The sequence below is a fragment of the Oryctolagus cuniculus genome, chromosome 11, assembly GCF_051225735.1.
Source record: "Oryctolagus cuniculus isolate XC-2025 breed Fujian yellow rabbit chromosome 11, ASM5122573v1, whole genome shotgun sequence".
NCBI classification, from domain to species: Eukaryota; Metazoa; Chordata; class Mammalia; order Lagomorpha; family Leporidae; genus Oryctolagus; species Oryctolagus cuniculus.
The window spans coordinates 118,523,861-118,547,679 of record NC_142877.1 but is presented as its reverse complement, the minus strand read 5'-3'; the positions used below and the strand labels follow the sequence as shown (position 1 = coordinate 118,547,679).

At 67.0% G+C, this 23,819-nt stretch overlaps 1 protein-coding gene, 1 long non-coding RNA gene and 1 other non-coding gene across 7 annotated transcripts; 1 reads left to right on the top strand and 2 right to left on the bottom strand.

Annotated features, from left to right (window-relative positions):
• The first annotated feature begins 1,208 nt into the window (after positions 1 to 1,208).
• Positions 1,209 to 22,228, top strand: CYB5R3 (cytochrome b5 reductase 3). Of its 4 annotated transcripts, none has more exons than XM_051834062.3 (9): positions 1,209 to 1,270; positions 10,484 to 10,615; positions 14,229 to 14,301; positions 14,542 to 14,648; positions 15,241 to 15,370; positions 15,718 to 15,801; positions 16,010 to 16,095; positions 18,185 to 18,284; positions 21,452 to 22,228. In XM_051834062.3, the coding sequence occupies exons 1-9, from the start codon at positions 1,250 to 1,252 to the stop codon at positions 21,622 to 21,624; spliced, it is 906 nt and encodes a 301-aa protein (XP_051690022.3). In that variant the 5' UTR covers positions 1,209 to 1,249; the 3' UTR covers positions 21,625 to 22,228. The 4 variants fall into 4 exon arrangements, with proteins under 4 accessions (XP_051690022.3, XP_051690023.1, XP_051690024.1 ...); XM_051834063.3 differs by lacking the exon at positions 1,209 to 1,270 and adding an exon at positions 4,669 to 4,912; XM_051834064.3 differs by lacking the exon at positions 1,209 to 1,270 and adding an exon at positions 5,017 to 5,113.
• LOC127487687 (uncharacterized) lies at positions 16,102 to 23,804 on the bottom strand. 2 transcript variants are annotated; one of them, XR_016216359.1, is made up of 3 exons: positions 23,292 to 23,804; positions 20,078 to 20,559; positions 16,102 to 17,357 (listed from the first exon to the last, which is right to left on the bottom strand). It is a non-coding gene; the product is annotated as an uncharacterized LOC127487687 (long non-coding RNA). The 2 variants fall into 2 exon arrangements; XR_011380313.2 differs by lacking the exon at positions 16,102 to 17,357 and having other exon boundaries at positions 18,292 to 20,261; positions 20,385 to 20,559.
• On the bottom strand, positions 23,667 to 23,816 carry LOC127487694 (U12 minor spliceosomal RNA). The gene has a single exon (XR_007914748.1). It is a non-coding gene; the product is annotated as a U12 minor spliceosomal RNA (small nuclear RNA).
• Between the last annotated feature and the right edge of the window lie 3 nt (positions 23,817 to 23,819).

The following is a 23,819-nucleotide window of genomic DNA, read 5'->3' as shown; positions in this document are numbered from 1 at the left end:
GACTGTCAGTAGAGCCCGTGTGCACAGTACCGCAGACAGTCAGCAGAGCCCGCGTGCACAGTACCACAGACTGTCAGTAGAGGCCGCGTGCACAGTACCACAGACTGTCAGCAGAGCCCGCGTGCACAGTACCACAGACTGTCGGCAGAGCCCGCGTGCACAGTACCACAGACTGTCGGCAGAGCCCGCGTGCACAGTACCGCAGACTGTCAGTAGAGGCCGTGTGCACAGTACCGCAGACTGTCAGCAGAGCCCGCGTGCACAGTACCACAGACTGTCGGTAGAGCCCGTGTGCACAGTACCGCAGACTGTCGGCAGAGCCCGCGTGCACAGTACCACAGACTGTCAGTAGAGGCCGCGTGCACAGTACCGCAGACTGTCAGTAGAGGCCATGTGCACAGTACCACAGACTGTCAGTAGAGGCCGTGTGCACAGTACCGCAGACTGTCAGTAGAGGCCGTGTGCACAGTACCACAGACTGTCAGTAGAGGCCGTGTGCACAGTACCACAGACTGTCGGTAGAGCCCGCATGCACAGTACCACAGACTGTCAGTAGCAGCCCGCGTGCACAGTACCACAGACTGTCGGTAGAGCACCCGTGTCTCCTCTGTCCGCGCTCGGAGCACCCGCAGCCCACGGCGGCAGCTCGGACCTTCCAGGAGGGCAGAGCGGGTGTCCACGTCTCAGCGCTTGCGTCCTCGGTGCTCGGGTCCAGGCACGCGGGAGAGGTCCCGCCAGTCTGCGGGGTGCCCTCAGGGAGCCCAGTGGGAACGCAGGGGCCACTCCACCTACGAGGCAATGGGCGGCCCGAGTGGAGGGGCCCCTTGACCTGGCACCCCTACGGTGAGCCAGAGCGGGCCCCGAGGCGGCAGGGGCCACGCGTTCGGAGCCCTGCACGCGGGGCACAGGCAGGCCCGGGAGGCCCGGGAGGCCGGCACCGCGCTCGGGGCTGCGAGCTGGGGCCCGCCGCGCTCCGAGGCCGGGACCTCGGGGTCTGGCTCCGGGGACCGCCGCGAGGGCGCCATCTTGCTTCCGCCCCGCGCGCGGCCCCAGGACACGCCGCGGCCGCAAAGCAGCCCCGCCGCCGCGCGCGCCGCCACGTGCGCCGGAGGTCGCGCCCGTCGCTCCGCCCCGCCCCGGCCCCGCCCCGGCCCCGCCCCTCCTCCGAGGTGACGCGGCGTGGGGCGTGGCCCGGGGCGGCGGCCGGCAGTGGCGGCGGAGGCGGCGGAGGAGCGAACGCGTCGGCACCATGGGGGCCCAGCTCAGCACGGTAGGCGGGCCGGGGCCGCCGGCGCAGGGCCGGGCGTGCGGGGCGGCGCGGGGGGCTGCGCGGCCCTGACCCTCGGCCTTGCGCGACCGCCGGGCCGGGGCCCAGGCGCGGGACCCCTGCCCCGGCCGCGCCCCGACCCGCCCTGGCGCGACGGAGGGGCGGTGACTCACCGGCTGGCTGTGGCCGGCACCGGCCTCCGGCCTCGAGGGGCGCGGCCAGGCTGTGGTTGTGGTTCCGGCGCCCGCGGGGCCTCCCTGGCACCGCCCGGGTGTGAGGGTGAGCGTGGCGCGTGGCTGCGGGTGTCCGGGGGTGTGAGTGCGGGTGGGCGTGACGGAGCAGGTGTGCGTGTGCAGTGTGCGTGTGTGTGTGCGGGTGGGTGTGACGGAGCAGGTGTGCGTGTGCAGTGTGTGTGTGCGTGTGTGCAGGTGGGTGACAGCAGGTGTGCGTGTGCAGTGTGCGTGCGGGTGGGCGTGACAGAGCAGGTGTGTCTGTGCAGTGTGTGTGTGGGTGGGTGTGACAGCAGGTGTGCGTGTGCAGTGTGTGTGCGGGTGGGCGTGACAGAGCAGGTGTGTCTGTGCAGTGTGTGCGCGGGTGGGCGTGACGGATCAGGTGTGTGTGTGCAGTGTGTGTGCGTGTGGGCGTGACGGAGCAGGTGTGCATGTGCAGTGTGTGTGCGGGTGGGCGTGACGGAGCAGGTGTGTGTGTGCAGTGTGTGCGGGTGGGTGTGACAGCAGGTGTGCGTGTGCAGTGTGTGTGCGGGTGGGTGTGACGGAGCAGGTGCGTGTGTGTGCGTGTGGGCGTGACAGAGCAGGTGTGGTGTACAGTGACCATCGGAGGGCACGCGCAGAAGGTCCTGCCAGAGGGCACCGAGAGACGAGGTGATAGAGGTCTCAGGCTCAGAATCCACACACTTCCGGAGCGTTCTAGAGTCACCTGGGTGTGTGTGTGTGTGTGAACGCATGTGTGCACATACGTGTGTCCGTGTGAGTGACTAGGAGCATGTGTGTCAGAGTGTACGTTCTGTGAATGTGTGTGGCACTGGATCACAGGTTTGTTACAAACACCGTATTTAGGGGCCAGGGCTCTGGTGTAGTGGGCTAAGCCCCTCTGCAGTGCCGGCATCCCATACAGGTGCTGGTTCGAGTCCTGGTTGCTCCACTTCTGATCCAGCTCTCTGCTGTGGCCCGGGAAGGCAGTGGAGGATGGCCCAAGTGCTTGGGCCCTGCACCCCAGGGGAGACCAGGAGGAAGCTCCTGGCTCCTGGCTTCGGACCGGCGCAGTGCTCTGGCCATTGCGGCCATCTGGGGAGTGAACCGGCGGATGGGAGACTTCTCTCTCTCTGCCTCTGCCTGTAGCTCTACCTCTCACACAAATAAATAAATAATCTTTTTAAGTGTTTATTTGAGAGGCAGAGAGAAGACAGACTCTCGCTCTCGTCTGCCGGTTCCCGCGCCACATGCCTGCCTGCCCGCTTGCCGGGTCTGGGGCTGGGCTGTGGCCAACACCAGCAGCGGGCAGCTCAGTCCAGAGCCCTGCCTGGGCAGAGGGGACCCAGTCATTCGAGCAGGCACCGCTGCCTCCCAGGGTCTGCGTTAGTCAGGGGCTGGGGCCTGGACCCTCAGCTCCGTGGTGGGACGAAGGTGTCTTAACCCCAGGCCGCCCGCCCGCCCGCCCCATCGGAGGGTCTGACTTTGAGCAGCAGTGTGATCCCTCGTGGCCGCAACGGGTCAGGCACCAGCTCCGGCCATGCCCTTGTCCCAGGGAAGCCGTGCTGTTGACCTCAGCAGGTGGGAGGCCAGGCTGTCGGATGAAAAGTGCCGCTCAGACATGGCCGCTGGCCCACAGCTCCAAGGGAGCCTGGGCCCTGGGCTCCAAAGTCCACCGCCGGCTGCCGTCTCCCCGGTTGGCCCAGGGCTTCATGCCCTTCCCAGGCCACTTCCTCTCGGATTTCTCTCTCTCTTTCTTTCTCTCTCACTTTCTTTAAGATTTATTTACTTATTTGAAAGTCAGAGTTACACAGAAAGAGGAGAGGCAGAGAGAGAGAGAGAGAGAGAGAGAGAGAGGTGATCCAAAGCCAGGAGCCTCCCCTGGGTCTCCCATGTGGGTGCAGGTGCCCAAGCACCTGGCCCATCCTCCACGGCTTTCCCAGGCCACAGCAGAAAACTGGATCGGAAGTGGAGCAGCCAGGACTTGATCCGGTGCCCATAAGGGATGCTGGCACTGCAGGCAGCTGCCCTACCCACTACACCACAGCGCCAGCTCCCTCTGAGTTCTTAAAAACAAAGGCTGTGCGGAGGGGGCGGGGTGGGGGGTGGGGGGGTAAGGGCTGTGCCTCAGATGGACTCCTGAGGCTGTGGCTGCAGAGGGCATGCCCCGCCCCCACCTGAGCCATGCGTGGGCGGTACTGGCCTGGTGCCCTCCCCCTCCACTCCTGCGCCAGGAGCCTTCTCCTTGGGGAGCCAAGCAAAAGGGCGTTTGTTCCTAAAATGTGGTGAGCCCGGGACTCTGGGGAGCGTTCAGATAAAGGGCAGCCTTTCCCAGCGGCCGCTTCCCCAGAATCCGCCTTCCTCCTCCACTGTTTACAGTCCCCCCACCCAGCGCTGCTTCCACCTGTGGCTGGTGTTGGCTGCATTGTCACCTGTCCCCTGGCTGAACCCGCTCGTAGTCTCCTGTGAGGGGTAGAGCCCTGGTTGTTTTTCTTTTTTTTCTTTTTAATTTATTTGGTAGAGTTATAGACAGTGAGAGAGACAGAGAGAAAGGTCTTCCTTCCGTTGGTTCGCTCCGCAAATGGCCGCCATGGCTGGCGCTGCGCTGATCTGAAGCCAGGAGCCAGGTGCTTCTCCTGGTCTCCCATGCGGGTGCAGGGCCCAAGCACTTGGGCCATCCTCCACTGCACTCCCGGGCCACAGCAGAGAGCTGGCCTGGAAGAGGAGCAACCAGGACAGAATCCAGTGCTCCAGGCCAGGGTGTTAGCCCACTGTGCGGCAGCGCCAGCCCTGAGCCCTGGCTTTTTAAAGTCCCAGCTGCCCTGCTTCCAATCTGGCTCCTTGCTAATGCTCCTGGGAAGGCGGTGGAAGATGGCCCAGGTGCTTGGGCTTCTGCCACCACGCGGGAGACCCGGATGAAGCTCCTGGCTCCTGGCTTTGGCCTGGCTCAGCCCTGGTTGTGTGGCCATCTGGGGAGTGAACCAGCAGGTGGAAGATGTGTGTGTATGTGTGTTCTGTGTGTGTGTGCCTCTGACTTTCAAATAAATAAACCTTTAAAAAGACAGGCCCGTCAAGAGACCTGGGCAGGAACTGCCTCTTCCTCCCAAATCCTCCGGGGAATCCGGGCTTGGTGCCACATGCCCGCGACACGCCCTGAGCGGGGCTCCCGGCACGGGGGCTCGCCGGGGACCTGGGCACCAGGGATCTTATCTGGGCTGTGCAGGCCCTGCAGGAGGCTCTGCCCACACTTTGGGGCGCAGGCCCGGAGTCTGCCAGTCGCCTGGGGAGAGCGTTGGGGTTTGGCCTCCATTCCGGACTGTGGCTCCCCTGCCTCCCAGCCCTGACAGACCAGTGCCGCAGGTGACGTCCGCGAGGTGTTCCCACTGTCCCCTGGGGGGACCCCTGCCCCCGAGAAGCAGGACCCAGCCTCCCTGTGGTGAGTGGAGAGAGCACTTGGGCTGCCCACCTGCCCCCCTCCTGGCCCCCCCATTGTTCCTAGACCAGCTGGGACCCCCCACCCCCACCCCGCTGCAGAACTTCCTCCACTCCCTCCCACTTCCTGCCACTTGGAGTGGGGAGCAGGAGGGAAGTGGTCGCTCAGATCCTGGAGGGACAGCAGTGGGCGGGTGGCCGGCAGGTGAGCAGAGCCTGAGGTGAGGGAGCTGGCGTGCGGGCAGGACTGGGCTCTCTGCCTACCCCAGACCCGGCCCCGGCACGTCGGGTGCCCTATTCCCAGGGGGGAGTTCCAGGGCTGAGCAGCTGGGCGGGGTGTGGTGTGGGTGGGCGGTAAGGCCAGGCTCTCTCGGCCATGGTGGGTGAGTTGGGCGTCTTGGGACAGTGGCACCTGTGTGCCTCCCCCCGGCTGTGTTAGAGGCAAAGCGAGGCTGTGGGCGTCAGGTCGGGGACTGGGAGGCAGCTGTGTGTGTGTGCGGCACAGCCGAGGAGAAGCTGGGCAGGGTCTGGCCTCAGCCATCTGCCTCCTGTTTACTTGACCCGCTGCTGTAGGGGTGGGGCTGGTGCCGTGGACGGAGTGGGGGCTGGGAAGCAGACCCGGGTCCACCTCGCGTTGGTGGGAACAGAGCGCGCCCCCGCCCCCTTCTCACGTCAGTGGGAACAGAGCGCACCCCCACCGCCCCCTTCTCACGTCCGTGGGAACAGAGCGTGCCCCCACCCCCGTGGCGACAAAGCCCTGGCCCTGCACTGCCCCTGGCCGGCACCCCCTCTTCTCTGCTGCGTCTGCCTCCCCTACGGGCTCGCGCTCCGCAGGGTGGGGGTCTCCTGGCCCGTGTCCTCTGCAGCGGACACCGGAGTGCCCACCGAGGTGTGCGGACTGCCCGGCTGATGGACAGTGATGATCTGCCCGCAGCTGCTTCCCCAGGCAGGAGTTTCTGCGGCTGAAATGCCCACCTGTTCCTCCCAGCTCAGGTGTGCACCTCACGAGGGAGGGTGACAGCGCCTGCCCGGCCGTGGGCCCGCGGGCAGTGCGGGTTTGCTCACGTGGCCCCTGCGGCCGGGGCAGACCTCGGACACTGGTGGCAGGATCCTTGGCTGGGGCCAGAGGCAGGCGTGTCCTGTGCGGGGTTAACAGGTGGGGAGGCAGTGCTGGGGGGCGCTCCTGCAGGGCCGAGCCCCGCGGGCAGTGGTCTCCTGAGGCAAACAGGATGGGCTGTGCCTGCCGTTGCCTGGGTGGAGTCTGGGCTCGCGCCCTGGTTCTGGAAACTTCCAGACAAAGAGCCAGGGAGAGGCTGGGAAGTGGGACTCCTTGTTGTCCCTTCACTAATGCATTCCACAAGCGCTCGTTGGCCACTCCCTGTGCTGAGTACTTGGGATAGGGCAGCGAGGAGACACACAGGCCCTGGCCTTCCACGCCGGGGTCAGCTGGCGTCACCCTTCCCAGCCCCGGGGCCAGTGCCTGGCAGGGGTACAAGGGCTGTACGGGGCAGGGGCCAGGCCCAGGGACCACTGCTCACGCGTCTTTCCCAGGCGCTGGTTCTGGTGAGCGACACCAGGTGGGAAACAGTGCAGAACCCGCCCCCCCGCAGGGCCCTCCCGGGGAGGAAGTGGGGGAAGGAGGTCCTGCGTTACTAAATTTGGCTCAGCACTTACACAGCTGCAGGGAGCACCCAGCACAGCCGCCCCTGGGTGTCCTGAGTTTGTTCCCAAGGTCCCAGCGGTGCGGATTTCCTGAGTGTGACTTCACGCAGCCTCTCCCTGAGCTGGTTCCGTGCTCATGGCTTCTTTTACGTCCTCCCCCTCCCAGGAGTTCCCAGGGGTGAGGGGCCCTCAGGGCTGGGCTCTGAAGGGCGAGTAGGAGTTTGCCGATTGGATGCGTACGGCCATTTCAGGTAGAAATGAGTGTTTGCAGGGCCCGAAGCCAGATGGACTCAGTGTGGGGGAGCAAAGGACTGGGAGATGAGGCTGAAGGCAGGCAGTGGGGAGCCACGGTGGGTGTCTGAGGAGGGGGGCCGCCTGTGGGCAGCTGGGGCAAGGGGCAGGCTGCAGGGGCTGTGACTAGGCACAGAGAGGGGGCCTGTCCCGGGACACAGCTCGGGAAGAGGGGGCCTGGGACTGGACGGCCCCCCCAGCCCCGCCTCCGTTGGTTGTATGGCTGCCAGGCCACTTAACTGTCCGAGAACAGGGCTGACCGGATCCTTGGTGACACTGGGAGCCTGGCTTTGGTGACCTGGGGCAAGTTGCTCACCCTCTCTGGGCCTGTCTCCTGCACCCACCGCCTGGGAGCAGTGCCCGTGCAAGGTCACTTTCACAGCCTCAGCTGCCCTCCTCGCCGGCCCAACATGACTGCCTGAGGTCCTGAGCGGGGACGCAAACCCAGCCTCTGACCCCAGTGTCCACAGCGGCTCGCCAGGACCGATGAGCCCTGGCGTGGGAGGCACGTCTCAGTGCGGGCGGGGCAGGCGTGGGCCAGGCACCTGCACCCTCCTAAGGCTCTGGCGAGGCCTCGCCTGGGAGAGCTGCATTTCGCCCTGGGCCCCACTGCAGCCAGGCCACCTGAAGCCGCCCGGCCGGTTTGGGAGCCTGGGCCTCTGCCCCTCCTTCCCTGGGGGATGCCAGCTGTGTTGCTGTGGCCCCAGGAAGGGGGCGGGAGAAGCCTCCACGTCTCAGGTTACAGACCCTCCTTCTCATCTCCCTGCCGGGGCGGGCTGGGCCTAGAGGCTCACCTGGGGCACCCTCCCCAAGTGGTGGGAGCCCTGGCAGGGCCTCCAGGAAGGGGAGGGGTGTTGGGGTTGGGCCCTGTGAGGTGAGAGGCGTCTCAGCTGGCCCTCAATAGAGAGAGATCCGTGCTGCCCACGGGAGACCCCACGGAGGAAGTAGCCAGGCCTCTAAGCGAGGTTCTGAGCTTCCTGGCAGCCATGGTGCAAAGGGGAGCCTGCAGGTCACGGGAGGGGGACACACGGTCTTGTGCTGGGAGGACTGACATCAGGGAGGTGCACTGGGAGGGCCAGTGAGCAGGCCGGCTGGAGAGCAAGTGCACGCGTGCCCTGCTGTGCTCAGCGGCCCTGAACCCCGAATGCAGGCTCCGCCTTCTAATTCTGGATAACGGCAGAGGTGCGGTGGGCCGGGACGATGTGCAAGAGCCCTTGCCCTGCACCGTGCGTCCCGGGGGCCAGCGTCTGCGGTATTTCTCTCTCTAGACGTGTGTGTGTGTGTGTGTGTGTGTGTCTGCCCGCCCCGACTACCGTCTCGCTCCCGAGAACAAGGACGTCCTTTCGCAGGCCATGGAGAGCTGTCAGGTGGGGGGAGCGGGGCTGCGCTGCCGCCCGGCACTGTGCCGACAGCGATCTGGCCTCAGCCGCAGGGGACACTCGGCCCTGGGTCCTCGGCCTCCGTGTTGGTTTCCCGGCAGCTGGACGCAGCAGCCCTGTGCCTTCACCGCGCTGACACCGGCGCCCACAGCGCCGTCCTCCCTGGGAGCTGGGGGGCCCTGGCTGCATCGCCCCCTCTGCCCCGTCTGCCCGTGGCCGCCTCTCTGAGGGGTTTAGAGCCCGCGCGGCTGATCTCAGGATCCACGTAAAGTGATGTCTGCAAAGACGCTCTTCCCTTGGGGCCGGCGCTGTGGTGTAGGTTAGGCTGCCGCCTGCACCACCGGCATCCCGTCTGGGCACTGGTTCTGGTCCCGGCTGCTCCACTCCCGATCCAGCTCTCTGCTGTGGCCTAGGAAAGCAGCGGAAGATGGCCCAGGTGCTTGGGCCCCTGCACCCGTGTGGGAGACCCGGAAGAAGCTCCTGGCTCCTGGCTTCAGCCTGGCCCAGCTGTGGCTGTTGCGGCTGTTTTAGGGAGTGAACCAGTGGATGGAAGACCCTCTCTCTGCCTCTGCCTCTTTCTCTCTGTATCTCTGCCTTTCAATAAATAAACAAATCTTAAAAAAAAAAAAAAAAAGATACTTTTTCCAAATAAGGCAGGCACACAGGTTCTGGGCAGATGTTGCTTTCTCTCTGTGTGTGTTTCTTTCTTTTTCTGAGGCAGCCCCAGAGCTTCCGTCTGCTAGCTTACTCCCCCGATGGCCAGCTGGGCTGGGCCAGGCTGAAACCAGGGGCTTCCTCCGAGACTCCCGCGTGGGTGCAGGGGCCCAAGCGCTTGGTCCACCCTCAGCTGCTTTCCCAGGCGCTTTCCCAGGGAGCTGGATCGGAAGTGGAGCAGCGGGACTGGACCCAGCACCCGGTGGGAAGCCAGTGCTAAGCTGCTGAGCCACAGCGCCAGCCCCCACCGCGGCAGTTCTCTGGCGGGCGAGTCCTGGCCAGTGTTCCTGGAGAACGTCCCTCCGTGTGTCCTGGGGGGTAGGGGTCACGGTCACATGACCACCGGGACAGCTGTGGGCCCTCACAGGGCGTTAGGTGCTCGGTGGCTGCTGCCTCCCCCTGGTCACCCCCGGGCATGGGGGCATCTTGAGGCCTTCTCGCTGGCTGCCAGGTCCCCGTTGTCCAGAGAAGCTGGACTGGCCAGGGGCTGCTGCGGGTGCGGGGCCGGCCCTTGGCAAGCTCTCCTGGCTCCTTCCCGGTCCTCACCACCCCTCTGCCGTGCACACACAGCCTGGGGAGGAGCCGCAGGGGCGGCCCGGGCCTGTCTGCTAACCCTGAGCAGGGGCTCTGGCTGTGGGACCTGCGTTTTCCACGTCTAAAACCACCCAGGCCACCTCTTGGGGTGTGTGTGAGGCTGAGCTGCGGGGACAGGGTGTGGGCAGTGAGCGGTTGACACGGCCGGGAGTGAGCTGCTGCCCTCGTGGGAGAAGTGGGCTCACAGGGCCGTCGCCGGGTGGAGCCCCTGAGGTTGGCATGCCGTGGGTGCTGGTGCCTGGGCAAAACTGGCCTTGGGGGGCAGAGCGTGGAATGCTAGTGCTCCCGTCCCGAGAGGAAGTGACCTGCCCAGTCACACAGGCGGTGAGGGGCAGAGCGCCGGATGCCCCCAGACCCAAGTGCAGAACCCCCGTGACCCTCATGCGGGAGAACTGGCACGGTCCACCCTCACCTCACTGGTGTGTTCCCTGGCATGCAGGGGGATGGGGTGGGGTGGGGGACGGAGCCTCCCCCCTGCAGCCCCAAGGGACTGAGTTCAGAGCAGAGCCATTTGTCAGGCCTCTCAGATCCTGAGCTGGGTTGTTCGTGCTTTGTCTAAATGGAACTTCTAGAACTGGACGTCACTTAGGACCGGGAAGTGGACTCTCGGGAGGAAGAGGAGAAAGGGCGCGGATGCAGAGTCCTCAGGATGGTTTTACCCTGGGCGTCCTGGCAGCCGAGCGACAGGGGCCACGTGCCCGGTGCATGCTTGCGTTTGCACCTGTGCCTCGGGGAAGTGGAGCTTTTCCAAGAACTTATTCTCACGGTGGCAGGGGTTTGGCTTTTGTGGCTCCTGCCGGCAAGCGCTAGAAGGGATACTGAGGTTCTTTGGATGGGGGGGGGGGGCTGTGCCGGGAGTGGGGGGGGGGCTGTGCCGGGAGGTGCCTGGGGGGGGGGCTCTGGAGCTGACCGCCGGGCCTACCCCATCCTTCCAGCTGGGCCAAGTGGCGCTGTCCCCAGTCTGGTTCCTCTACGGCCTGCTCATGAAGCTCTTCCAGCGCTCCAAACCGGCCATCACCCTCGAGAGCCCGGACGTCAAGTACCCGCTGCGGCTCGTGGACAAGGAGGTGGGTGCCCCCGCCCTGTCAGCACCCCACCGGGCCGTGGCCGAGGCACCCGGACCCAGGGCTGTCTGACCACACAACATTCTCTGAACTGCGCTGACTGTCCCAGGGACGGCAGAGTAGACGGGCCCCCGGGAAGTGGGGAGAGGCTGGGGGCCCAGGTCCTTGAGGCCAGGGGCTTCTCTGCTCGGGCTGGCCAGCCTCTGCCTGTGTGTGTGTGTGCGCCCTGCTCCCCCGGTGTGGTTCCTCCCACTTGGCAGTTTGCTTTCCCAGGCTCCAGCCCTGAGTCAGAGCCCCTGAGTCAGAACTGGCCCCGGGCTCCCTCGCTGCGCCCTCACTTGGGCGCTCTCCCTCCACGAAGCCGCCCCCCCCCCCCGTTCTATTCCTGGCCACCCCGGCTTCCTCCAGCGGGGTGTGGCAGGGAGCACTGAGTCACGGAGCAGAGAAAGTCTGCTGCCCCGGGGCCTGGCCTCACCCCTGGCCTGTGGCGGCAGGTCTGGCCCGTGTCCCGCGCGTTTCTGGTCTTGGCGGCAGGGCCCGTGGCTCCCCATGGCTGATGGGGCACATGTGTGGAGTTGTCCTGGGGTTCATGGATGAGCCGGAAACCCAAGAGAAGTGACACACGCCCGGGGCAGTGAGGACACCACCAGGATGCCCATGTCCCGTGTCTAGCCGCCTGGGTCGAGTCCTGGCTCCGGCTCCCTAGTCCAGCTTCCTGCTTCCCTGTCACCCACGTACAAATAGAGAAGAGAAAGATACCTACCGTCCATCAGCTAGTTCACTCCTCCAACGGCTAAACCAAGACCCAGGAACTGCCTCTGGGTCTCCCACGTGGGCCCAGGGACTGCCTCCGGGTCGCCCACGTGGGCCCAGGGACTGCCTCCAGGTCTCCCGCGTGGGCCCAGGGACTGCCTCCGGGTCTCCCACGTGGGCCCAGGGACTGCCTCCGGGTCTCCCACGTGGGCCCAGGGACTGCCTCCGGGTCTCCCGCGTGGGCCCAGGAACTGCCTCCGGGTCTCCCGCGTGGGCCCAGGAACTCCACCCAGGTTGCCCACGTGGGCCCAGGGACTGCCTCCGGGTCTCCCGCGTGGGCCCAGGGACTGCCTCCGGGTCTCCCGCGTGGGCCCAGGGACTGCCTCCGGGTCTCCCGCGTGGGCCCAGGAACTCCACCCAGGTTGCCCACGTGGGCCCAGGGACTGCCTCCGGGTCTCCCGCGTGGGCCCAGGGACTGTCTCCGGGTCTCCCGCGTGGGCCCAGGGACTGCCTCCGGGTCTCCCGCGTGGGCCCAGGAACTCCACCCAGGTTGCCCACGTGGGCCCAGGGACTGCCTCCGGGTCTCCCGCGTGGGCCCAGGGACTGCCTCCGGGTCGCCCGCGTGGGCCCAGGGACTGCCTCCGGGTCGCCCACGTGGGCCCAGGGACTGCCTCCGGGTCTCCCGCGTGGGCCCAGGGACTGCCTCCGGGTCTCCCGCGTGGGCCCAGGGACTGTCTCCGGGTCTCCCGCGTGGGCCCAGGGACTGCCTCCGGGTCGCCCGCGTGGGCCCAGGGACTCCACCCAGGTTGCCCACGTGGGCCCAGGGACTGCCTCTGGGTCTCCCACGTGGGCCCAGGGACTGCCTCCGGGTTGCCCACGTGGGCCCAGGGACTGCCTCTGGGTCTCCCACGTGGGCCCAGGGACTGCCTCCGGGTTGCCCACGTGGGCCCAGGAACCGCCTCCGGTCTCCCACGTGGGCCCAGGAACTGCCTCCGGGTGGCCCGCGGGGGCGTCAGGGACCCAGGTGTTTAGGCCGTCACTTGCTGCCTCCAGGTGCACTTGCAGGAAGCTGGTCTGAAGAGGAGGGCGAGGCCCCCACCCCAGGCGCCCCCACCCCAGGCGCCCCCACCCCAGGCGCCCCCACCCCAGGCGCCCCCACCCCAGGCGCCCCCCCCCCGTCCCAGGGGCCCCCGCCCCAGGCGCTCCCACTCGGGGGTGGCTTAACCTGCTGCACAGGAGGCCTGAAAACCTTGTTTCAACATTCGTTTCTTTTTTTTTTTTTTTTTAAGATTTATTTATTTATTTGAAAGAGTTACACAGAGAGAGGAGAGGCAGAGAGAAAGAGAGATCTTCCAGCTGCTGGTTCACTCCCCAGATGGCTGCAATGGCCAGAGCTGCCCCGATCAGGAGCCAGGAGCTTCCTCCCACACAGGTGCAGGGCCCAAGGACTGGGGCCATCTTCTGCTGCTTTCCCGGGCCACAGCAGAGAGCTGGATGGAAAGTGGAGCAGCCGGGACTCGAACCAGCACCCATGTGGGATGCCGGTGCTTCAGGCCAGGGCGTTAACCTGCTGTGTTACAGCGCCGGCCCGTTTCTCTTGTTTTAATCCCTGAAGTGCAGTGGGCTTGCCAGTGCCGCCTCGCAGGTCCTGGGTGGGGAGTGTCCCGCGCAGCCTGTCCGAGCATCTGTCCGAGCATCTGTCCGAGCGTCTGTCTGAGTGTCTCGTGCACGCGCCCTGGGGGGAGGGGCAGCTGTGTGCGCACTTTGGTTCTTTCTTTTTCCTTTTTTATTTTTGTTGATTTGTTTTTTCAGTTTAGCCACACAATGCGTGTTTAACGCAGGGCTGCTTCGTGTTTTTGCCGACTGCCTAGCATTCCATCACAGGGAGGTGCCCTTCAGCTGGACGCGTGACAGACGTCCTGCGTCCGTGCCCGGCCGTGGGCTTGGTTCTTTCCGCTGTGCCCTGTAGGCTGCCCTGCCCGAGGCTGCCCCGAGCGGTCCTTATTGTGTCGCCCACATTTCCGTTCCTCCTCCAGAAGTGGGCCAGCTTGTGGGCGTGGCCCTTGACCTGTGGGACCCCCTCTTCCCTGAGCGCAAAGGCTTCTGGGGCGCAGCGGCCAGCTGGCTACACAGCCTGCTTCCTGGGTGGTGCCGGGCATCAGCCTCGCGCCCCATGCTGCAGCCACGGGATCTGTCCTGGGACCCCCGCCCTGTGCTGGGTACTTCTGGGGGTTGGGGAGCTCTTCCTGGGCTGAGTTGAGAGGTTTCTTGCCAACGTGGCTGTGGCCGTGGCCTTCTGTTGCCACCAGTGCACGTGGGCACAACGGGCTCAGCTGCCGCCTGCCTCACTCCCGGCCACTCTGAGTGCACGGGCGACCCCAAGGGGCCTCCTGGAGCCCTGGTTGGCAGGCAGGGCACTGGGGTCTGGTGTCAGCTCTGGCTAGCTCTCGCTGCATGGTACTTCCTGGCTGTGGCTGAAGGCCTGCTTTGTCCTTGGCCCCGCCCAGGTGCCCACCCCATGCAGGGTGAAGGCTTGGCTTTGGGCTCAGTACTTCCCGGGCACTGGGGGCTGCCCCGTCACAGCCCAGCCTCGGCCTTGTAAGTACAGGGGCTCCTGGACCCCCCATCCATCCTGGCCTGGCCCGGGCACGTGCAGCCTCTCCGTTGCCTGGCCAGTCCCCGGGTTCCTCCTGCTGTCCCAGCTGATGGTCGGGGGATTGCTCCCTCCAGCGCCTGGGATTTTCCGTGGGCTTGACCCAGTGTGGACGTCCATGTGTGGGGTCTGCATCGCTGGGCAGAGATGGTGGGCTCCGTGTGGGGGGTGCCGCTGGGGTGCCATGCAGCAGCTCCGGCCTCCCTGCAGGTGATCAACCACGACACCCGGCGCTTCCGCTTCGCACTGCCCTCGCCCCAGCACATCCTGGGCCTCCCCATCGGTAAGTCCTGCCCACCCCTGCAGGGGGCCTGGCAGGAAGGCTTCAGGGAGGAGGTGATAGCTGTCCTGGGCCTGGGGGGGGGGTGCAGGGGCAGGGGTGTGGACACTGCTGGCTGGGATGGGAAGGGAATCCCCATGGGGGAGGAGAGGCGGGGCGTGGGGCGGGGCTGTGGGGTGGCTGCCGGAGCTGTCCCCTGCAAGGTAGCCCCTGGCCCAGAGCGATGCTTCCCCCCCCCCGCAGGCCAGCACATCTACCTGTCGGCTCGAATCGATGGCAGCCTGGTCATCCGGCCCTACACGCCCGTCTCCAGCGACGACGACAAGGGCTTCGTGGACCTCGTTGTCAAGGTGGGCCCTGCAGGGCTCGGCGGGGCTGGGGCGCCACAGGGAGGCCTCAGATGGGGCCTGCGTCCCCCGCTGCCCGGTCGCTGTTTCTGGTTTTGTTGTTAAAATTTTTTTAATTTATTTTGTCTTTTATAAGATCTATTTATTTATTTGAAAGAGTTACGGGGAGAGAAATCTCGCCTCCCCTGGTTCATTCTCCAGATGCCCGTGACAGCCGGGGCCGGGCCAGGCCAAGGCCAGGAGCCCAGAATTCCATCCAGGCCCCCCGTGCGGGTGACAGGACCCCAGATATTCAGGCCCTCCACTGCTGCCTTCCCAGGCGTTTTAGCAGGAGTCAGATTGGAGACAGAGCCCCTGGACTTGAACCAGCGCTCTGACGTGGGGGCCGCCCCTGGACTTGAACCAGCGCTCTGACGTGGGGGCCGGCGTGGCAGGTGGAGGCTCCCACGGCCCGGTCTCAGGGCTCCCTTGTGCCGGGTGGAGCAGACTCCTGGGGGGCAGGAAGTTTTGGTCGGGGAGTGGGGGCACCCCGAGGGCACCTCCCCTGCAGCCGCAGCCCCTGGCACTGGGGGCTGAGCGTGGCTGCGTCTTGCAGGTTTACTTCAAGGACACACATCCCAAGTTTCCCGCTGGAGGGAAGATGTCCCAGTACCTGGAAAACATGCAGATTGGAGACACCATTGAGTTCAGGGGCCCCAACGGGCTGCTGGTCTACCAGGGCAAAGGTGACGGGGGGCCCCATCGCCGGGGAGCTGCGTTGTGGGGGTGGGGGTGAGTGTGCTCTGTCTCTCCAGAACTGCGGCTGCCCCTGCACAGGGGCGCTTGGCCGTGCGGGCTCCGTGTCCGGTTGGGACCAGCCCTGGCTTGCCCAGAGTCTGAGGACAAACAAGCAAGGCCCGGGCGGGAGTGCCCGTCCGCAGTGGGGCCCGTGTCGGGGCCTCTCTGGGCCCCAGCGTCCCCTCCACCCTGTCTCCCTGGCTGGTGGGGTCTGTCCAACGGCTGCCCCTACGTCCAGTGGGAGCCCGTCCTCCCGCCCGTGGGACCCCAGGCCTCACCCTTCTTCTTCCCCCAGGCAAGTTCGCCATCCGTCCCGACAAGAAGTCCAGCCCTGTCGTCAGGACGGTGAAGTCCGTCGGCATGATCGCAGGAGGGACCGGTAGGTGGGCCCGCAGCCTCTCACGGGGGTGTTGTAGGTGGAGCTTGAGGCCAGGGCTGGGTGGGGTGAGGCACAGGTCGTGAGGGCTGACGCTCGGGGTCAGGGCCTAGGCTCAGCTGGCCCGGCACCTCCGCCCCCGGGCCCCTGGCGCCCGCCTGCGCACACGCGGCAGGTGCTCAGCGCACGGGGGTCCCTGGCTGTTTTCCAGGCATCACCCCAATGCTGCAGGTGATCCGCGCCATCATGAAGGACCCCGATGACCACACCGTGTGCCACCTGCTCTTTGCCAACCAGGTCAGTGGGTCCCCTGGAGATGCCGTAAGTGTGCCCGCAGCCAGGCGGGGACCAGGGCTCGGAACCCAGAACTTGGCGTGCCCGAGCACCCCCACCCGGAGCTGCTTCCTCCAGGCCCGAGGGCTCCCTTCACCGGGGCAGAGCTTGGAAGCCACCGAGCCTGGGAAGACACAGGCCCGGGCTTGGCCTGGAGCTGGAGGGGCCCGAGTTGCACGTGCGGTGCTGAGAGCCCTGGGCCGCAGGGCGCTGGGGTGGGCTTCGAGCCCTGCATGACTCCTGGCCCTCCGCCTGCCTGCCCTGGCCTGCTCTGTGGCCTTGGGCAAATCGCTGCCCCTCCCTGGGCTCCGCTCCTCTCCTGGAAGGAGCTGGTTGGCTGTGCCTGTGGTACAGGGGATGCCCTCCGCGGTGGGGTTCAGTTCCGCTTGTCCCGGGTTTTGGCCCAAGCTTTGTACCGACCACCTGTGGTAGAGCTGAGCGCAGTGGGGCCTTGGACCCCGCACAGCCGCAGGGGCTTCCCCAGGGCCACCCAGGCTGGCCTTGACCAGGCCCTGGGGTGGGGAGAGAGAGCCCGAAGCTATAGGGGACCCAGAGTGAAAAGTGCAGATGGCAGCTCTGCCTCGCGGGCACCCTGGAGGGTCCCCTGGTCACGCTGGGAGCCACTCCCTCCAGCCACTGCCCCCAGCCTTCCTCAGTGACCGCTGCACTGGCTCTCAGACGGGGCCCCGTCCTGGGGGTCACAGCCCCCCCTCTTCCTCCCGCGTCACGGGGGAGCCAGCGGCCGCCACTTCACGGCACGAGATGAGCGCTGAGGCCGAGACCCACCGTGGCCCGGCGGAGGAGACTGAAGAGGAAGGCAGCGTGTCAGAGAGGGCGACGGGGAGAGGGACCGGCCGTCCACCGCTGCTTCACACGCTGCGAGGCCAAAACGACTGGGACTGGGCAGGCGGAAGCCAGCAGCCTGAGCTCCATCGGGGTCTCCCACACGGGTGCAGGGGCCCACGCACTCCACTGCCTTCCCGGGCGCATTGGCAGGGAGCTGGCCTGGTGGCTTAACCTGCTGCGCCACAGCTGCGGCCTCCAGAGAGAAGGACTTCACCTCCCAGAGCTGCGGGGGCCCCCGGGCCGGGCCAGGCGAGGCGCTGGGTGGGCTCTGAGAAGGACGAGAGAGTGGCCTGCAGAGCAGTGACACGTCGCAGCTTGTCGTCGGCCCGGGGACCCGGAGTGTCCGCGTGTCCGATCTTGCTGAAGTGACGCTGGAATTCCTAGCGGGAGTTCACAGGAGAACATGACGCAAAACCGGGAGACAGAGCACACGGCCAAGGACGCCTCGACGGGGCTGAGGAGTGGGAGCCCGAACCACGGGGCTTCAGAGACAGCAGGCCCTGCCTGGTCACGAGAGGATGAGAAAGCGGGCTCGGGAGCCCCGCGGGAGACCTGCTCCTGCGGGGTGGGGAGACCCGGAGGAAGCTCCCGGCTCCTGGCCCCGCCCTGGCTGTTGCGACCATTTGGAGAGTGAACCAGCAGATGGACGACCTCTCTCTCTGTCGTTCCTTTTTTCTCTAACTCTGACCTTCAAGTAAATAAATAAATCTTTTTTTTAAAGATTTATTTATTTATTTGAAAGAGTTACACAGAGGAGAGGCAGAGAGAGAGAGAGCGAGCGAGCTGCACTGACCCAAAGCCAGGAGCCAGGAGCTTCTTCCTGGTCTCCCACGTGGGTGCAGGGGCCCAAGAACCTGGGCCATCTTCTACTGCTTTCCTAGGCCACAGCAGAGAGCTGGATCAGAAGTGGAGCAGCCGGGACTCGAACTGGTGCCCACATGGGATGCCGGTGCTTCAGACCAGGGTGCTAACCCGCTGCGCCACAGCCGGCTCCCATAGATAAATCTTTATAAAAAAAACTGCATTCCTTCAGGCAGAGGGAGTCCAGCCTCGGGGTCCCCGCGTGGGTGGCAGGGGCCCAAGCCCTGTGCTGGCCGCCCTCTCCCACCTCTTCCCGTCCCCGTGGCGGGGTGCAGGCCCGTCTCCCCCGGCAGCCCCGCTGGGGGCACGTGAGCCTCCTGACCGCCGGCCCCGCCCGTCCCTGCAGACCGAGAAGGACATCCTGCTGCGGCCCGAGCTGGAGGAGCTGAGGAGCCAGCACTCCGCGCGCTTCAAGCTCTGGTACACGGTGGACAAAGCCCCCGAAGGTGAGAGCGGCCGTGGGGGCTCGCGCCAGGTGACCTGGGCGCCCGCAGGGGAATGGGGAAGTCTGCCCTGAGGTACACAGCTGGGGGGCCCTGGGGCCGGGACCCCCCTCCGCCCCAGCTGGGGCACGGCCAGGCGCTTTGCCTGCGGCCGTGGGACCCGAGGCGGGGCTGCACCCTAGGTGCCCGTGCCCCGTGCTCGGGGATGGCGGCGTGGCCAGTGAGTTGTAGAGGAGCGCGGGAGGGCGGCCCCGGGCCCTGACAGGCTCGCGCCCGAGCTGAGGCCCTGCCCCTGTGGTGTGGGTGCCGTGAGACGGCGGCTGTGCAGGCTTCCGTGGGAGCGCCCGGGATCGAGGTACAGGGCGTGGTGTCCCCCTGAGCCGAGGCAGCGGCTGTCGGGGTGGCCGGGGGCAGCGCCGCAGGGGAATTTCTAAGCGCTGGAGGCTGGGCACACCTGGGCCCCGTGTCCTGGCCGTGCGTGGAGCCGGCTCTGCGCGGGGGTACCCTGGACTCGTCCCGGCTGCCACCCCCCAGTAGTGTCTCATGGCGGGCCAGATGCCCCCCAGGAAAGGGATGTGTGCTGTGCCCCGTCTCAGCGGCAGCGGGAGGTGGGGGCAGCCGTTGGCCTGGCAGCTGTGACCTGATCAGGATGCCTGCACCCACGTTGTAGCACCCGCGCCCCGTCCCAGCCCCAGCTGCCTGCCGTGGTGCACCCTGGGAAACAGCAGGCGATGGCTCACGGAGCTGGGCGCCTGCCGTCCACGCGGGACTCAGACTGGCCCTGGCTCCTGGCTTTGGTCCCTGGGCCGTTGCAGGCCTTTGAGGGGTGAGCCGGTGGTTAGGTGGGAGCGCTCTCTGCCTGTCAGCTACGTGAAATTCAAGGGGGGCATGGAATCGGCTCAGTGTCTCTACTGGAGTTCTGAGAGGTCACCCAGGGTCGGCTCCTGTGTCCCCCCCAGCCCCATCCCTGCCCCGGGAGCAGCCCCTCCCTGTTGTCCGGCAAGGCGGGGATGGTGACCCCTGCTGGTGGCCTTTGGTAACGCAGCCCACCCCGGCAAGAGAGAAGAGCGGGGCGAGCGGGCTGCTAGCGTCTTCCTGTTTCTTCCCGCTCCGTGACCCGGTTCGGGACTAGCTGAGGCGCTGCTGCCGCGTCAGGTGAGGCCGGAGTAGAGGCTGAAGAGGAAACGGTAGCAGGCCAGCCAGCCGGCCCTTGGGGGTCCGTGTGGGAACGGGGGCCGCCGGGAGCCCCCGCAGCCTGCGTCTGAGACAGAGGGCCGGATCTGAAAGTCCGGGCGCGGCTCCTCCCACGCGGGGCCGGCGCGGCTCCTCCCACGCAGGCCGGGCGCGGCTCCTCCCACGCGGGCTTGCTTTTATTACTTGGAAGAGTCACAGAGGAGAGGCTCCCATGTGGGTTCAGGGTCCCAGGCCACCCCCTGCTGCTTCCCAGGCCTTAGCAGGGAGCTGGATGGGAAGTGGAGCAGCCGGGACTCGAACCAGCGCTGTACAGGATGCTGGCCCTGCAGGCGGCGGCTGCCTGCTGCACCACCGCACCAGCCCTCCGGTGCAGTTTTTAACAGAACTTTCCGCTCCGTTGCCCAGCTGTAGCTGTCTGTCCATATCCCTCCCCTTGTTCCCACAGGGATTTGGGGGGCTTACAGACCCCCTGTGTGAGTGAAGAATGGTGTCTACAAAACGTGGACCGTGAAGCACACTTGCCGTGGATAGGCCCTGCCTACCACTCTGAGCTTCCTAGCAGCCAGGGTGAAAAGGGAAACGCGGTCAGCCACTTAGCTCACCGTTTCTGTGAGATGGAGAGGACCCCCGGCCCAGCCTAGTTCTCTCCATCATCCCGAGGCCAGCTGGGGCCTCGTAGGGTCGGCGTGGTGGGGTGTGTGTGTCATCCGTCAGGCAAGGTGCCGTGGCCTGGGCCAGCCCTCCGCACCTGGGGCTCCGTGGCAGCGTCTGTCGGTGCCGAGGGCTCTTTCAGGTAACAGAGAAGAGAGAGGTCAGACGGAGAGCCTGGCGTTCAGGACTGGAGGGAGCCCCAGCCCCGCCCCTCTGTAGCCCTGCTCCCTGCCCCCCCCCCCCCCGAACCCCTGCTACCTCTGACCAGCGCGGCTCCCGGCTGAGGCCGTGCCGCAGGGTCTGCGCTGCCGTCATCTCCCGCTGGCAGGGCTGGGGTCCTCGTGGGGTCAGGAGGCGGCCGGGGGCTCCCTGGCCAGGAGGCATGGAGGTGGTGGCGTGCGGCTGGCCTGCCTGTTCCCGGGTGCAGGGGTCCCTGGGGAGGCACCAGCACGTGTCAGACCCCGAGCACGGGGAACCTCCGGGAGGGCTGGCAAACCTAAGCCTACGTCCCGCGGCTCAGCCGGTGGTCGCGAGGCGCCCTTGACAGCGGGGGCCTCCCTGCCCTAGGGTGGGCGGGGCTCGGGCTGCAGGTGCACACGCGGAACCGAGGTGCAGGGGGGCCGGGTGGGTCTCCGCCGGCCCTCCCTCGCTCTGCTGCCGCCGGGCCCCCGTTCTCCTGCGTTCCAGTCCTGCTGACCCACCGCTCGCTGGCTGGGGGTCTCCTAGCCGGCCGGTCCCTGAGGGTCCCTGGTGAACCCGCAGCCCTTCCAGCCTTGGGGCACTGTAGCCTGAGGAGGTAGAAGGTGGCCAGCCTGGAGACAGCGGCACTGTGTGTGCGGGAGGGAGGCAGGCGGGTCCGGCGGGGGGCTGGGCCATGGCGGGGGTCCTGGACCTGCCTTTCCGGGCTCGCGGACCGTGTGCTGGGGCACGCGTCTCCAGTTCACTGTTCATCTCGCGTATACCCTGCAGCGGACGCTGCGCGCCCTGGGTGTGGGCGGAGTCAGTGCCCCCCAACCCCCACCACTGGGTGTGGGCGGAGTCAGTGCCCCCCCGCACTGGGTGTGGGCGGAGTCAGTGCCCCCCCGCACTGGGTGTGGGCGGAGTCAGTGGGCCCGCAGCGGGACATGACGTCGCCCCGGCCAGCCGGGGCTGGGCCCAGATGGTGGAGTCTTGGCCTCGGTGTGCACATCTGTTAAATGGGCTCAGGAACCACTGCCCGAGGGCCACGTGAGAGGCCACACAGAGGCGGGCTGGGCAGGGGAAGGGCGTGTGCGTGGCCTCCGTGCAGGGTCGTGGGCAGTGCCTCACCCCATCTCTCCCCGCAGCCTGGGACTACAGCCAGGGCTTCGTGAACCAGGAGATGATCCGGGACCACCTGCCGCCCCCCGAGGACGAGCCGCTGGTGCTGATGTGCGGGCCCCCGCCCATGATCCAGTTCGCCTGCCTGCCCAACCTGGAGCGCGTGGGCCACGCCAAGGAGCGCTGCTTCGCCTTCTGAGGCCGCGCGCGCCCACCACGCGCCGCCCGCCCTGCCGTCCCCCTCGGCCGCGCCTCTCGCTGGGCCTCGGGTTCAGCCTGGTCTGCCCGTGTCCCGGTGGTCAGCAGCCGAGGCAGCCCCCGGGAGGGGCGCCGCGTGTGGGCTGGGCCGCCGCCGGCCACTCCAGGAAGGAGTCCTCCCGGCCCCCACTGGTTGTCAGCGAGGACACACCCGCACGTGACCCCTCGCCACGCAGCACCGAGCCCCGCCGGCCCGCGCACACCTGCAGAAGCAGCACACGCGGGCCCGGGCTGCCCTGGACCCTGGCCCGCCGCCCCTGCCCGCCGCAGCACCTGCCCCTACACTAGGGAGGAGGCTGGGGTGACAGGCGGGTGCTGGGCGGGGGAGGGGAGCGCGCGGCGGCCCCGCGTGGGTTGGGGGCCCCGCCACCTTGGCGGCAGCACCGCAGCCCCTGTGTCGCTGGCCTCCGGCGCCCGCCCAGCCTGGGCCAGTCCGAGCAGTGCCTCTGGGCCCAGGGACCCACGCCTCGGCCTCGCCTTTAGACAACAGCTGTTAGCCTCTCGCGTCGCCTTTTCCAGTCATTTATAAACAAGCAGAAACGAAACGTGAGACTCTCTGGGTGCTGGGCCGGGGTGGGGCGGGCCGGGCTTGTTGGAGACCCCGGCCCTGGCTGTTTCTGACCGCGCTTTGAGTGGCTGTGGCCGTCCTCACCCCCACCCCAGGATCCGCGCTGGAGTCGGAAAGCCCCGGTGTTCCGCTGCGACCCCTGCCCCACTCCCACACAGACTGTGGCCCCCAAGGATGGGTTCTTCCCTCCTCCACACAGGACACACCAAGGCCCTGGGCTGCTCCCCGGGGAGGGAGCGCCCCGCGTGCTGGAGGCGGGGCTGTGGGGGCTGCGGGCACAGCAGGTGCAGCCATCGCCCCACCCCCACCCCCCCACACACACCCGTGCCCCGGGACTCCAGCGGGTCCTCGTCTGTAAGGTGGTGAATCGGGTGAGGGGTGAGCATCAGGTCTGCTCCTGGAACTGGGCAGCAGGAAATCCCAGGGTGGGGACATGGCGGGCAGGCTCTGGCCTTGCTGGGGTGGGTGGCAAACGGGAGTGCCCAGGCCTTGGGGTTGGAACAGGCTTGTGGAATACGCTAGGAGCAGCTCCAAGAAGCCAGTGCAGATGGCTATGGGGGAGGCCCAGGGCCCCCAGGGGCACGGGAGTTCCTAGGAAGGCGGGCCTGGTGCCTGCAACGGGGGAGGGGGGGGGTCGCCACGTTCCAGGGCAGCGCAGGGCTCCTCAGTGCCCAGCACTCAGCCTGGGATCGCAGGCCTCGGCCGTGGCGGCGGGGGCGGGGATGGGTCTAGGCGAGGCCAGGCCCCCCAGGCGCCACTGGGGTCAGGAGCCTCCAGGCCGCAGCTCCTGGGCCACTGCGGCTACGTGCAGACGCAGAGGCCCTGCTGGAAGTTCCCACTGCTCACACCCGGGAGAAACGTCCTGTGTCCACCCGGGCTCCGCCCAGGAATGTCTGGGACGCTGCTGGAGCGCCCTGAGTCCCCGCCCGAGTGCCCGCCATCCCGGGGCTGCTCTCCCTCCGGCACTCAGAGCCTTTTCCGCGTGATAACTGGGAGGTGTGCAAAAGCGCACGCCCGAGGATTCCTGTCCCTTTACGCACTTGAAGGGCAGAGACGGCGGGGGAGAGGCCTTCCATCGCTGGCCGGGGCTGGGTCAGGCTGGACTGGGAGCCTCCTCGGAGTCGCCTGCGTGCGCGGGGCCCACGCGCCGGGCGGCTGCTGCCGCTTTCCCGGGCGCATCGCCGGCCCCTCTGCAAGTCAACAACCTAGAAACCCCCGAAGCGGACCTCGTCCCGGCTCCCGGCAGCAGGGCGAGCGGCCGCGGACCCTGCACCGAGCACGCGCGCAGCGCACGTCCGCGGGCGGGAGACGGGACGCAGTGGGCGTGACCCCGGCCGCCGCCGCCGCGGAAAACCCACGCCGTGAAACCCCACTCCAACCCCCCACCTCGTCTGCTTTTGGGGCGCTAAGGGGGACGGGCAGATCGCGGCACCCAGGCATCCCGCAAAGTAGGCGGGTCACCTTAGGGGCGACCTTTACCCGCTCAAAAATTCGTCTCACATTAGCAGTGAGGATTCGGGCGTCACCCCGAATCGTTATTTTCCTTACTCATAAGTTTAAGGCATAAA